At 44.6% G+C, this 13,753-nt stretch overlaps 2 protein-coding genes across 3 annotated transcripts; one reads left to right on the top strand and one right to left on the bottom strand.

The window, feature by feature from the left end:
- Positions 1 to 6,871: 6,871 nt before the first annotated feature.
- LOC141822459 (cytokinin hydroxylase-like) lies at positions 6,872 to 9,062 on the bottom strand. Of its 2 annotated transcripts, none has more exons than XM_074709906.1 (5): positions 8,777 to 9,062; positions 8,411 to 8,640; positions 8,006 to 8,247; positions 7,500 to 7,898; positions 6,872 to 7,358 (listed from the first exon to the last, which is right to left on the bottom strand). In XM_074709906.1, the coding sequence occupies exons 1-5, from the start codon at positions 9,060 to 9,062 to the stop codon at positions 6,932 to 6,934; spliced, it is 1,584 nt and encodes a 527-aa protein (XP_074566007.1). In that variant the 3' UTR covers positions 6,872 to 6,931. The 2 variants fall into 2 exon arrangements, with proteins under 2 accessions (XP_074566007.1, XP_074566008.1); XM_074709907.1 differs by having other exon boundaries at positions 6,872 to 7,354; positions 7,520 to 7,898.
- A 3,202-nt stretch (positions 9,063 to 12,264) lies between these two features.
- Positions 12,265 to 12,726, top strand: LOC141818773 (uncharacterized). Its single transcript, XM_074706222.1, has one exon. It carries the CDS (start codon positions 12,265 to 12,267, stop codon positions 12,724 to 12,726), a length of 462 nt encoding a protein of 153 aa, XP_074562323.1.
- Positions 12,727 to 13,753: the final 1,027 nt, after the last annotated feature.

Raw genomic sequence — 13,753 nt, 5'->3', positions numbered from 1 at the left:
CCTCCTCCAAGGTGGTGGCCGGATCCTAGCAAGGAGACGAGACAAGGCGAAGTTGCTGCGAGAAGAAGAAGGCGATCCAAGCGGAGGTTGCAGTTCCTTTATTTCTGGAGGATCGTTGTCCACCCAACGTCCAGGAAGAAGAAAGGAATACAGCGGAAGGCTCCGAGGTCATCAAAAGGTTCTGGTATGATTTATTTTTTCGCAGTTTTTTTTAAGTTTAGAACTAGAACCAAAACCGTAGTTAAGTAATTTAGGAATCGGCGATCCTGAAGGATCGATTGACTTAGTCTTTTGTAGACTTTGTCAATTGATCCAGGCGGGATAAAATTTTTGTCCTGTGGGGTTCTATGCTTTTCGGAGCGGATAGAAGGTCCGGAACATAGGACGGTATAATTTATTTTCCGCAGTTTTATTTATATCGCCAATCGATCGACTTAGTCTTTTGTAGACTTTGTCAATTGATCCGGGCGGGATAAAATTTTTGTCCTGTGGGGTTCTATGCTTCTCGGAGCGGATAGAATCCGGAACATAGGACGGAGATCCAGAACATTGTATGCAAGCTTAATCGGTCCATTTATGGACTGAAAGCAAGCTTCAAGGTCTTGGAACATCCGGTTTGATGAAGTAATCCAGTCATATGGATTTATTCAATGTCCGGATGAGTCTTGTGTATACAAGAAGTGTGACGGAAACGTGGTGGTATTTCTTGTACTGTACGTAGATGATATTTTACTCATTGGCAACAATGTTAAAATATTATCAGACGTAAAGGTATGGTTGTCCAAGCAGTTCGATATGAAGGACTTAGGAGAATGCGCACATATTCTTGGGATCAAAGTTATAAGGGATCGCAAGAAAAGGATGTTGTGCTTATCCCAAGCTTCCTATATCGATACTATCCTAGCTCGTTTTAGCATGCAAAACTCCAAGAAAGGTTTTCTACCTTTTAGGCATGGAGTTCCTCTATCTAAGGAGATGTGTCCTAAGACACCAAAGGAGATAGAGGACATGAAGGCGGTTCCTTATGCCTCAGCAGTAGGAAGCCTAATGTATGCGATGCTATGCACGAGACCGGATATCTGCTTTGCCGTGGGCATGGTTAGCAGATATCAAAGTAATCCAGGACAGGGACATTGGACTGCGGTAAAGCATATATTGAAGTACCTGAGAAGGACTAGGAATTATATGCTAGTTTACCGGGCAGATAATTTAATCCCTGTGGGTTACACGGACTCTGACTTCCAATCAGATAGGGATAAAAGTAAGTCTACATCAGGTTATGTGTTTACATTGGGAGGTGGAGCCATAACATGGAGGAGTATAAAGCAGAAATGCATTTCAGACTCTACCATGGAAGCTGAGTATGTGGCAGCATCTGAGGCAGCCAAAGAAGCTGTATGGCTCAGGAACTTCTTGATGGACTTAGATGTGATTCCTGGTTTGCCCAAGACTATCACAATTTATTGTGATAACAGTGGTGCAGTTGCAAACTCGAAGGAACCACGAGCCCATAAGGCAAGTAAACACATTGAGCGCAAGTACCACCTGATACGAGACATCGTCAAACGGGGAGAAGTCGCTGTGGTCAAGATTGCATCAGAGGATAACCTGGCAGACCCTTTCACGAAGGCCCTTCCGGCGAGAGCTTTTGATCGGCATGTGGAGGGGATGGGGATCAGATGTATGGCAGCATATGAGACAGCGTAGTCTTCTAGTATAAGTGGGAGATTGTTGGGATGTATACAAGAATCCTAGCTATCAATGTAAATAAACATTCTGAAATGAGAATTACTTTTGGTCAATGTTTGCATTTAGTTTTTATGCAAGTGTCCATTTAATCTATATTGTAGATAAACATGGTGTGCGGAGTCACACACAGAAGACCATGTTATCAGTTCCTTATAGATTATAAACAGTGTTCACAACCAAGATGGATTGGACAAACCATTGGACTGGTTGTAGTGTAATTTGGTCTTAGTCTGTCTTGACTATAGAATTACACTAGTACACTTAGTGTGTATTGAGCAGGACCATCTGAGGATTGTTCGATTTATACTGACTATATAATCGAACTAAACCTCTGTTACTATCGATGTACATGCTCTTAATCCCAATATAATAACAAACACATGTACTTAGTATGTACTTCTTTGATTCATCAAAGGGTGAGATTTAGAGCGATAGATCAAAAGGCCCGATGAGTTGGGAAGTAGTATTATGTACATGGTGTGTTGTTGATTATAGAAGGAAACTGTGTCCTATAATCTAGGCTGATGATGTCCCCTTGAGGAGCTCATAAAGGATTATCATGTAAACCCTGCAGGTGGACTTAGTTCCGCATGATAACAAAGGTTGAGTGGTACTACTCTTGGATTAGAAGTTGATTAAATTCGAGTTGTCAGTAACTCATTTAATTGACGGACATACGATATCTTAAACACAGGGAGATTAATGTACTTATAGTAAGAAGGAGCCCATATTATAATATGGGATTGGTGCGGTAGTGCAATAATAACTCTCTAGTGGAATGAGTTATTATTGATGGACTTAAGCTGTGTGTTCAGGAGGAACATGGGAAGCTTAAGCCCATCGGGAGACCAAAACCAATTCCTCCTCGAGGTCCCTACTGTAGCCTCTGGAAATCCTCGAATCCACCTCAGGAAGAATTCATGGAGACCTTCGGAAGAATTCTTGAAGACCTCTTGGAGACCTTCGGAAGAATTCTTGAAGACCTCAGAAGACCTTGGAAGACCTCCGGATGAATTCTGAAAGAATTCTGAAAAGAATTCTGTGAGAAATTTCGGATAGGAAATTCTATTTATAAAAGAAAATTTCTGGAATTTTATTTAGAATTTTTCCGGGAAAAATTCGGATAAGAAAGAAATTTTTTATAAGAATTTCCGCTAAGAAATTTCGTCTCTTCTCGTACAAAATTTTATTATAAAATTTTATGAATTAATTTTGTTAAATTAACAAAATATTAATTATGGAATCTCGTTAAATATTAGCGAGATATAATTAAAAGATTTTGTTAAAGATAAGAACAAAATTAATATAATGGAAATTTATTAAAAAGATAACAAATCTTATCCATTGGATTTTATTAGATTTGTTCTAATAAAATCTTATAAAAAGATTTATTTCTAAATAAATCTAGATAAGATAAGGTTGTTAGATTCTTTCTAATAAAATCTTATTAAGAGATTTATTTCTAAAATAAATCTAGATAAGATAAGTTTATTAGATTGTTTCTAATAAATTCTTCTTAAAGATTTTATTAGATTTTTTCTAACTAAATCTGGATAAGAAAATTTATTAGAATCTTTCTTAAATTTCCATGATGGCTTGGCTATATAAAAGGAGGTTTAGAGGAGGCAAAACATAACACAAATTAATGTTATTCCTCCTCCTAGGGCCGGCGGCAAAAGAAACCCTCTCTCCTTCTTTCCACCGCCCCCACCCCTAGCTTTCTTCCTCTCTAGGGCCGGCGCCCCTCTCTTCTTCTTTCTCTCTAAGGGGCGGCAATCCCTTGCCTTTCCTTGCTTCTTTTGTGGCCGGTGTTCCTAGCTTCTCCTTTCTTGGTAGGGCCGGCGGCCAAGAAGAAGAAGAAGGAGAAGAAGAACAAGAAGGAAAGGAAAGGAGGGTTCTTACTCCTTTCTTGATTGCCATCGGAGAAGAGTTTTGGTGGAATCATCTCGAAGGATCGTTGTCCACACAACGTTCGAGAAGAGGAGAGGACATACAGCAGAAGATCAAGGGGTCATCTACTCCTTCTAGACATCCCGAAGAAAAGGTACAAAGTTTATTGTTTCCGCTTTAAATAAATTGTTCCTTTTATCTTGGATCCTGTAAACCAAACACAAGAGCCCAATGATCTAAATGCGTTGATCAAACCTTGGTTTGATTAACTATGAGGGCAACTTAAATCCGTTTCCAGAAAAATTTTTGTTCTGCAAGAATTCACCGGAACGGGTTTCCTAGTGTTTCCCATCATGCATAATCTGGTCCACCAAGTGGTCCAGTTGCGCGGGAGTTAGGGACACCATTTCGCTCGGGTTCCTCTTGTCGACTGAATCACGATTGTCAGCAGTCCTTCTAGTGTTAACCATCACGACGTCTAGCTCAGTTTTCCCACAGACGGCGCCAAAATATTTCGGCCAAATACCGTAGAGGGTCAAGCCACCAGTCAACGAACCGTCTGACGCGAGCGATTCCACAACCAAGTCAGACTAAGGGCGCCTCAGATGCCTTCGATCAAGAGGATCCTGAAACACACTTCACAAGGGAGGTTAGAATGGCGCCCCGGGGGATCCCGGTAAACCACTCCGACACTCAAGTTAGGGTTCTGACGAGGAGGAGTAAGAAGAAGTAAGAATAGTAGTGAGAGAGTTTTTTTAACCACTGACCTCCTGCATGGCGATGAGTTACTCCTTTTATAATCAACCTTTGTGTTCCGTACGGGAAGATGACTGTTATGCGCCTCGAGCCCACACACGATCACCAGAAAAACCTTCCTTTTGTCCCCTCTATTATAGGCTATGTGCATAGGGGAGACCCATAAGGGAAGCCCGAGCCTGATCTCCCATATCTTCTTTATGGTAATGCGTGCAAGCCACGAGGTTAGAGGAAGAAGCCACGTATAAGGACGGGGTGCGCCTTTAATGCGGCGGAGTAACAAGGACTGGCGCCGGAAGTAGCTGCGTCTGGGCGGCGGACTGGTCCCTTCCTCTTTTAGTGAGGAAGCCTGTGAACGATGTCAGGAAATCAGGGTTAGAGTTAAAGTCTATCCTGACAGAGGTGGAGTGGTCGGGTTTATAGATGGAAGTGAAAGAGACAGGACGAAATTCTTCGGGAGGGAACCCCTCGTCGTTGACGCTAAAGGACAAGTGGAGCACTCTCCCTTGCCGAGAAGAAAAGTTTGCCGAGACAAGGGTCTCTCCTGCTGAGACGAGAGAGTTTGTCGAGACGGGGATCTCTCCGGCCGAGGGGAGGAGGTTTGCTAAGACGGGAGTCTCTCCTGCCGAGACGAGGGAGTTCGCCGAGACGGGAGTCTCTTCTGCCGAGACAAGAGGGTTTGCTGAGACGGGGTCTCCCCTGCCGAGAGGAAAAGGTTTAACCGAGACGGGAGTCTCTCCTGCCTAGAGGGAGGGTTCGCCGCCGTGGCCCAGGCTTTGACCTGGCGGTGCCTTAAAGAAAGACCACGTCATCTTCCTTGACTCCCCGCATCAAACCCTATATATAATTTATCAGATACAAATGATTTACATTATAATGATTTTAAACAGACCATCAAACTATATTTACGAAACCTAATACTATACAAAACATATATAGTAATGCCTAGAACTATATATTCTAAACTAAAATGTATATTATAATCACTGAAAATATATTTCAAAGTGTTTAGAGAGAGAGAGAACAATTATATACACGGTATTTTTACTACATTTAAAATATAAATAAGCCACAAACAGTAGCTAGTAGAAAAGATATAAAACATACATAAAACCTCGATGAGTATAAATGAGAAGAAAGTAGATTGTTTGTCAAAAAAGTAGTCTTCAACCTTTTTTTAATAGTTTGTTATATTGTTGAAATTAAATAATATGTTAAGTGGGAAGAGTACGTTGTGTCTAAAATAGGACTTGACAAGCACAAAACTCCAAGGGAGATTATATTTAGGTGATTCGGATAGTCTATGATTGGAATGCTTAGGAAGTTGGATTGGATTTACAACTAATGAAAGGGGGATCGATAATTTTGAAAATAGGTGCGTCCTTTAGTAAAAATCAAAATGTGAGATTTTAAAAATTGAGTGTGTCTTTTAGAAAAATACCGCAGTTTATTTCTTTCTTTACAGCTTTATGGGGCTTATCCACCTTTCTCTCTCTGTCTTAGTCCACATGCATAATGCTTTGGGGATTAAAGAAATCATCGCAACTAACTATGTATTATTATTAAAGAATTGTCATTGCTTAGCACTTCCTAAGTACATCAATCATCCACACACCTTCACTAATGATATTTATATCTATAATGCGCGTAGATAGAAGACAGGTGGAACATGCTTGGGCATGCAACTTCATAGAGAATTGAAGAGGACTAGATTCTCATATTAACTACTATGTTAATTAGCAAACTGTGGGCCGGGTAAATTTGTTCCCTTGGATCCCCATATCTTAATTTCCTAGTGTCAGTCAGCTTTAACAACAAATTAATTATATATATATTGTTATCTTCTGGTTGAGCTTGTTCGACGGACGCATCTTTCTTTTAGTGCCCATTTGCATGATCAGTAATCATGATATATATATTCCGCTTATTTAATTCTTCATAATTGACAGTCGTTTTACAGGCACACAATTCTCACATGATCATTATCTTAATTAATGGAGAATTGAACTCAAGATCATAAAATATTCTGCAGGGGCTTAGCTTAACCAGATATATATATAGATATCTTTTTATAAACGGGGAATAAACTTTTTCGGTGTGCATATCGAAAGTTTCATTTCAAAAGTGCTACAAAGAGTTCTCAAGTACAACTCGATCGAGAGTATTTAATATAATTTGCTAGCATCCATCCAACTCAATGACATATAGATAATATAGATATAACCGTCGTCTACGTACTCGACTGTTACGTTATTCTTTAAGGAATTAAAACACCATCAAATTCTTCAATTCTCCTCCTTTTTCACTTATTATCTGCCACTTAATTTAATCTGATATGAAAGATTATACTTAAACGTATGTACACTCATTAAAAATGAAATGGCGTACATGAATATAATTATGTCAATGTTTAGCAACAGTCTCTCCAATGCATACTGCATGCTCAGTGCCTAATTAATTAATTAAGCATATGCATGCATCTTATTCATCAAAAAGAAACCCTCAGTTCAGTTGAATTGGGCATTCATTAAAGTAATCAAGTTGGGAAGGGTGTCAAGTGAACAAGAACGCCATGTTTGGGTCTCAAGGTGAGTACATTGACGGGGGCATGCCGGTAGTTGTTGGATATGGTGAAACTGAAGGCGGAAAGAAACATGGCCAACACTATTTTGGCTTCCATCATGGCGTAGGCCTGCCCCACGCAGTTGCGAGGCCCCGCAGCGAAGGGGAGGAAGTGGCGGGTCAGCGAAAATGATCTGCCGGCGAAGCGTTCGGGGTGGAATTCGTTCGCATCCTTACCCCAAATCTCCTCGTCGTGGTGGATCGCTAGAACTGGAATCCAAATCGAAAGCCCCTTGGGGATCATCAGGTCCCCCAGTTTTATGTCTTGGAACGCCATCCGCGGCAGAAGAGTGGCCGGTGGGTACAATCTCAATGATTCATTGATTATCAGGTGCAGCTGCAGCCCATAGATATAATTTATCGATTAAGATCTAAATTATATATATATTATATCTCGTATAACATTATATTGCCGTAGTTCCGGCCCGGATCATAATCATAAACTGCTTTGTCTTTGTGTGTTAGCTAGCTAGTTTCAACAATTAGATATATATCTACTTACAGATGTGAGTTTGGGGAGGTCCTCCGGGGATGGTGGCCGGCGACCGCAAACCTCGGCGACCTCAGCGCGGGCCTTTTCTTGCCACGATGGATTGGTGGCCAAGAGCATGATGGTCCAGGTAAGGAGGAGGGCGGAAGTCTCGTGGCCGGCGAAGAAGAAGGTTTTGCATTCGTCCATCACCAATTTCAGGCTATAGCTGAGGCCGTCGTCTCGCTTCTTCTGAACCTCATCCAACAGCATCTCTAACAGGCCTCTGCCGGACGCTGAGCTTCTTCCGAACTCCGCAGCCTCTTTTCGGCTATCGATGATCTCCATTAGCACCCGGTCCACTTGTTCCTTCAATTGCTTGATCTCCCTACGATATTTACTCGGGAAATACCTATTACATGCATGGGAGGAAAATAATTGCTTGATTTTGACATAGCTAGCTAACATGCATTTATAGGGTCGGTCGTGAATAATTATATATATTCATCATCACCGTACCTGCTTCCAGGAATCCAGAGATAGCGACTTGACTGAGCAGTAAGGCTCTGCAAACGCTCGAGCAGCTGGAAAATCTTCTTGCCCTTTTCGTAGCTGCTATCGAACTCCGTCCGGGAGATGATGTCGCCAGTGAGGCGAGTCATGTAGGCTCCAATCTCGACCTCCGTCTGGCCTGACCCGACATCCTCCACCAACGATTTTATCATTCGCTTAGTGCACTCCACCATGTACCCAACATGACTCTGTACATATATATATCAATTAATCTTTTTGACAGTACTGACTACTATTTCAGATAATCTTCCCAGGGAATTATTATATATATATATATATATATATATATATATATATATATATATATATATATATATATGACCCTTCCATCGACCAGAGCAAGATACGCACCTTTAATTTGTCTGCCATGAACGCTGGAGCAACGACGTGCCGTTGGTGGAACCAATTGCTGCCATTCGCCATTAACAACCCGTCGCCGATCAAGTTCTTTGAGCCTTGGCGCTGGAGCCATGATTTCCCGGTGAGCTGCGCATATTTGGAGGAGAGCAGTTCCTTGATCATGTCAGTGTCCGTCAGGCACAGCCTCGGCTCACTTCCATACCAATATATAAACTTCTTGCCTATAAATTAAATGATCGATCATATATGATAGAGAAATTAAATAAATAAAAAATAAGTAGATTTTGCTAGCGTGCATGATTTGTTGCCGATCGATCGAGAAATATAATCTACAGACCACACGTACGCATACCATACCGTAGATTTTGGACCAGAGAACGTAGTGGGGCATGAGTCGCGAAACGATATCATGGCTGATGAAATCCATGTCGGAGGCAGTAGAAGCCGTAACCATCGAAGCGCTGTCCTTGAGGTTACCGACAAGGAACTTGGGCGACGGACCATGCACCCCTTGCCTCCTCATGAACCGCCTGATGTGTATCGGAGTCCAGTAGTAGGAGAAGAAGGTGATCCATGCCGCTGTCAGAACTGTCAGAAGAAAGGATACAAAAACAAGGGTCGTAATCACCAGCAGAAACCCCATCGAAGGCGAGAGAAAGAGAGGCAGAGCGGAAAGAGAGAGAGAGAGAGAGAGAGGGAGGGTACTAAATCGTCGATTGCTAACCCCGGAATTCCTACTTTTATAATTTGATAAAGGAAACAATTCCCACTTTTATAAACCCCACGTCCGTTTAAAAAAAAAAAAATCAAAAGAAATCAACAAATAAACACCTGTAAAAAGTTACCAAGGATGGATGGTCCAGTGCATTTAATAGCTCCTATCCTCACAGGTGCGGTTACAATTATGCAATGTTCTTAGTAGTCAATTAATATTATAATTTTTTAATGTATCTTTTCATATATGGATGATGAATTTCATCAAATACCATTCATAACATTAAAGAATGATTAAAAATATTTTTTTATTAGAATTGTTTGTACATTAGTCAATTTTATGTTTTATTAATAAAATAATATTTCATTTTGTCTTACTCTATTTTTATTTTTAAAAATATTTTTATTTTAATACTATTATAAAAGCTACTAAAAATGAATGATTGTGAATTCTTCAATTTTCATTTTTCATAAACTCCATGTCGGTTAAAAAAACTCAAAAAAAACACTAAATAAATAACTATGAGCAACTATTAAGAATGGTGTTATGGTCATAGGGAGTGTGGTGTGGTCAGTCAAGTCCGAGAGTAACCCCTCGGATCTAGCCCAGGGTGTCATAAAGCCCAGATCGGGCCTAATCCACTGGCACCTCGGCCAAGAGTTGAGTCTTGCAGGCCGCATCAGAAGGATCGGGAAGGACCCGAAGGGAGTACTCCGTAGAGGCGCCGGTGCCGGATCAAATCTCACCTTCTTGAACGACTCGTTACCGAATCCCCGAACCGAATACTTCGGGTCGAAGCAGGGACCAGGCCGACTCAGCAAAGAAATAGGTCTCTCCCCGTCAATTCGGCCTTACTTTGTCTCCGAGCCGAGCCGGATCCTCGAGTCGGGCTCAGAGCGTCACAGAGCCTGGATCGAGCCGGATACCGCGGCACCTCAGCCCCGAGGCGAGTCTGGCAGGTCGAATCGGAGGAATCGGGTAGGTTCTGATGACAGTACTTCTCCAACGGAGCCGTAATCGGATCGAGGCTCATCCTCCCGACTGCTCGGTACCGAACCGAGCCGGATCCTCGAGTCGGGCTCAGAGCGTTACGGAGTCCAGATCGAGCCGGATACCCGGCACCTCGGCCCTGAGCCGAGTCGACCCATTCGGATGTAAGGCATGCCAGCTTCACCGTTCTGCCTGGCCGAAGGCAGACTTTTCTCTTTCTTTCCCAAAGACCACTCCCCCATCATGCGATTGTGAATGTCCTCCTGTTACCTCTGCAACTCATCATGGCAAGGCTCTGACAGATCTACATGACGTGACCCCCTAAATACAAGTCAACGATGGGACATATGCGCTAGCTGACTATACCATGCCTTCTGACACATTCATAATGGTGATGGAACTTCAGTCACATCTGTGACATGACATAACGTCTTTGATGTATATAAAAGGTTAGCTCTGTGCTGAGGAGAGGTATGCAATCTCACAAACGCTCTCTTTTCACTCTCATTTTCTTCCTCCTCCAACAGAAGCTAACTTAAGCATCGGAGTGGTCGCACCGAGGCAACTCCTGGCCTTCCTACTCACGTTCATTGTGTTCACAGGCCCCGGAAGCTTCACATCTTTCTCCCCACCCAAGCTCACTCAAGTGAGGTGCTGAGAAGAAAGCTGCACATCTAGAAGCAGATCTCAACAGTAACATATTTTGATGCCGTCTGTGGAAAAGCAAAAATTCTTGATTTGAGACATGCCAATGGATGATCCGTAGCCACCTCATCTCCTCACCATGACTTAAGCAGATTTCGACTGGGTCGTGGCCACAGCGGTCTATGCCCTGCCAAGGTAGCAACCTGAAGCTTCAGCCCCTCCGTCTCTGGTCTCTACAAGGCCAGTTGAAGCCCCGCCAGCTCCGGCTCGCCAACTGTTCACGCCTGTGGAAGTTCCGCGGGCACCTTCCGTGAAACCCATGCCAGAGGCTGACTACTATGACGACTCCATGGAATCCATCGCTGATTAAGCTCCGGCCAGGGATCCCGTTTGGGGAAAGGGTCCTGAAACAGGGAAAGGGAGCGGAATGAACAACTCTCCCTTCGCGCGCCGAATCCTCGATGAGGAGCTACCTCGACACTTCCGGACTCCACACTTTCTCGATTACACGGGATCTACTGACCCGGAAGATCATATCGGGCGGTTTAAAAATGCTGCACTGCTTCACCAATACACCGACGACATCAAGTGCAGAGTCTTCTCGACGACTCTGTCCGGATCGGCACTGCGATGGTTCAATCGGTTACCTCCGGCTTCCATCAGCTCTTTTGCCGACTTCAAGGACTCATTTTTGAGGCACTTCGCCACCAGCCGCACATACCGCAAGACCGCAACCGCAACAACCCTCTTCTCCACTAAGTAGAGGTCTCGGGAATCGTTGAAGGATTACGTACATCGCTTCAACCAAGTCGCGCAAGAGGTGCCCGATGCCACTTTAGAGGTCCTCGTGAGCGCCTTCTCTCAAGGCTTGATAGATGGAGACTTCTTCAGGTCCTTGATCAAGAAGACGCCCGCGAACTTCGACATCCTCTTAAGTCGGGATGTCAAATACATCCATGTGGAGGAAGCTCAATCCTCCCGACGCAAAGAAGCCGACTCTACTCAACAGAGTGGCCCCAGTCGGAATCCTCCAGCCGCCGCTCGAGCCGAGCGAAGGCCCCCGCCTCAACTACAACGGAGGCCCGACACGGATCCTCATACCACGCCCGCCAAGTCCAACCACCGTGCCATTCATGCCGTGGCTAGCCAGCCAGATCATGCCGCCGGAGGCTGCTGATTGTTACCACATTTCTGCGCCTACCATCAATCTCAGAGCCACACCACTAACGAATGCCACCAGTATGCCCGAGAGCTTCGTTGAACTACTGAACAGCGTGCACCAGGACCTCCTGCGCCGAGGCCATCGAGATCGCCCGCCCGACGGATCAATCGGAAAGCACAGCCGCCTTCTCCTCGACCCGCCCGCACTCGAGACCATTCTCCCAGACGGTCCGCACCTCCACCTCAACGAGAGGTGCCACGGAATGTCCAAGTCCCTCGACAGGAAGATGCCCTTGACGACAACCACAATAACGCTCCCCGAGGCAGCATCCACATGATCACGGAGGGAGCCACCGACGGAGACTCTCACCGAGCTCGCAAGGTGCACAACCGACAGCTTGAGGTCTACGGAGTCGACAAAAGCCGACTGATGGAGGGCCCAATTATTGGATTCAAACCCCAGGACTTAGAAGGCATCGAAGTGCCACATGACGATGCCTTAGTTATCCATGCCACCGTCACCAACTATGACATCGCCCGAGTCTTCGTGGATACGGGCAGCTCGATCAATATCATCTTTAAGAGGGCATTCGACCAAATGCAGATCGATGAGGCCAACTTGCAGCCCATGGCCACCTCACTCTTCGGATTCACAAGAAACGAAGTCCAACCCCTTGGGCAGATCACCCTGGCGATCTCCATGGGCGAAGAGCCGCTACGGAGGACTCAGCGCGTCCCCTTCATCATAGTGGATGCACCATCCGCCTACAACATCATATTAGGGGGCCGACTCTGAGGGCCTTCTCGGCTGTGGTCTCCACCTACCACCAGAAGATGAAGTTCCCGGTTGGAGATCAAGTTGGTGAGCCCCGAGGGGATCAACTGACCTCCCGAAGGTGCTATGTGGACATGGTCCGGACCGAGGCCAGGAAGACCCGGAGAATCCAAGGAGCTGAGATCCACGCAGTATAGGAGGCACCGTCCGTGGCGAGCTTTGAAGGTAAAGAATCTTTGCAAGTATGCCCGGATCGAGCCGAGACAATTGTGCAAGTCGCGATCGACTTACCTCCGGATTTGAAAGAAGAGCTTAGCGCTTGCCTCCTCCAAAACCAAGACGTATTCGCATGGACTTCCGGGGATCTCATCGGCGTCTCTCCTTCTGTCATGGTCCACTGACTCAACACCATGCGTAGCGCCCGACCAGTCAAGCAGAAGAGAAGACACTTCGGCCTGGAGCAGAACAAGATCATCCGGGAGGAGGTACAGAAGCTCCTGAAGGTAAGACATATCAAGGAGGTGCATTTCCTGACTTTGTTGTCCAACGTGGTGCTTGTGCCGAAATCAGACAACAAGTGGCGAGTCTGCGTGGACTTCCGGGATCTCAACAAAGCCTGCCCGAAGGACTGTTACCCGCTGCCAATGATTGATCAGTTAATGGACTCAACGATTGGGTGTGAATACATATGTATGCTAGATGCCTACCAGGGTTATCACCAAATTCCGTTCGATGTAACTGATCAAGACAAAGTCAGCTTAATAACAGTCGATGACACTTTTTACTACACTGTGATGCCTTTCGGACTCAAAAATGCAGGAGCTACCTACCAACGCCTGATGGATCTAGTGTTTTAACACCAACAAGGCCGAAATATTAAAGTGTACGTCGACGACATACTAATAAAAACAACTCAAAGAGGAACCCTCATAACTGACATAGAACATACCTGCAATACCCTGCGCCGATACGAGCTTAAGCTGAACCCAACTAAGTGTCTGTTTGGCATCCGAGTCAGTCGATTCCTCGGGTACATAGTAACCGAGAG

Source organism: Curcuma longa, chromosome 2 (assembly GCF_044706935.1).
Source record: "Curcuma longa cultivar G26 ecotype Majalengka, Jawa Barat chromosome 2, ITB_CL_G26_1.1, whole genome shotgun sequence".
Classification (NCBI taxonomy): Eukaryota; Viridiplantae; Streptophyta; class Magnoliopsida; order Zingiberales; family Zingiberaceae; genus Curcuma; species Curcuma longa.
Note: the sequence above shows the minus strand (reverse complement) of the source record. Positions and strands in the feature narration are given on the sequence as shown.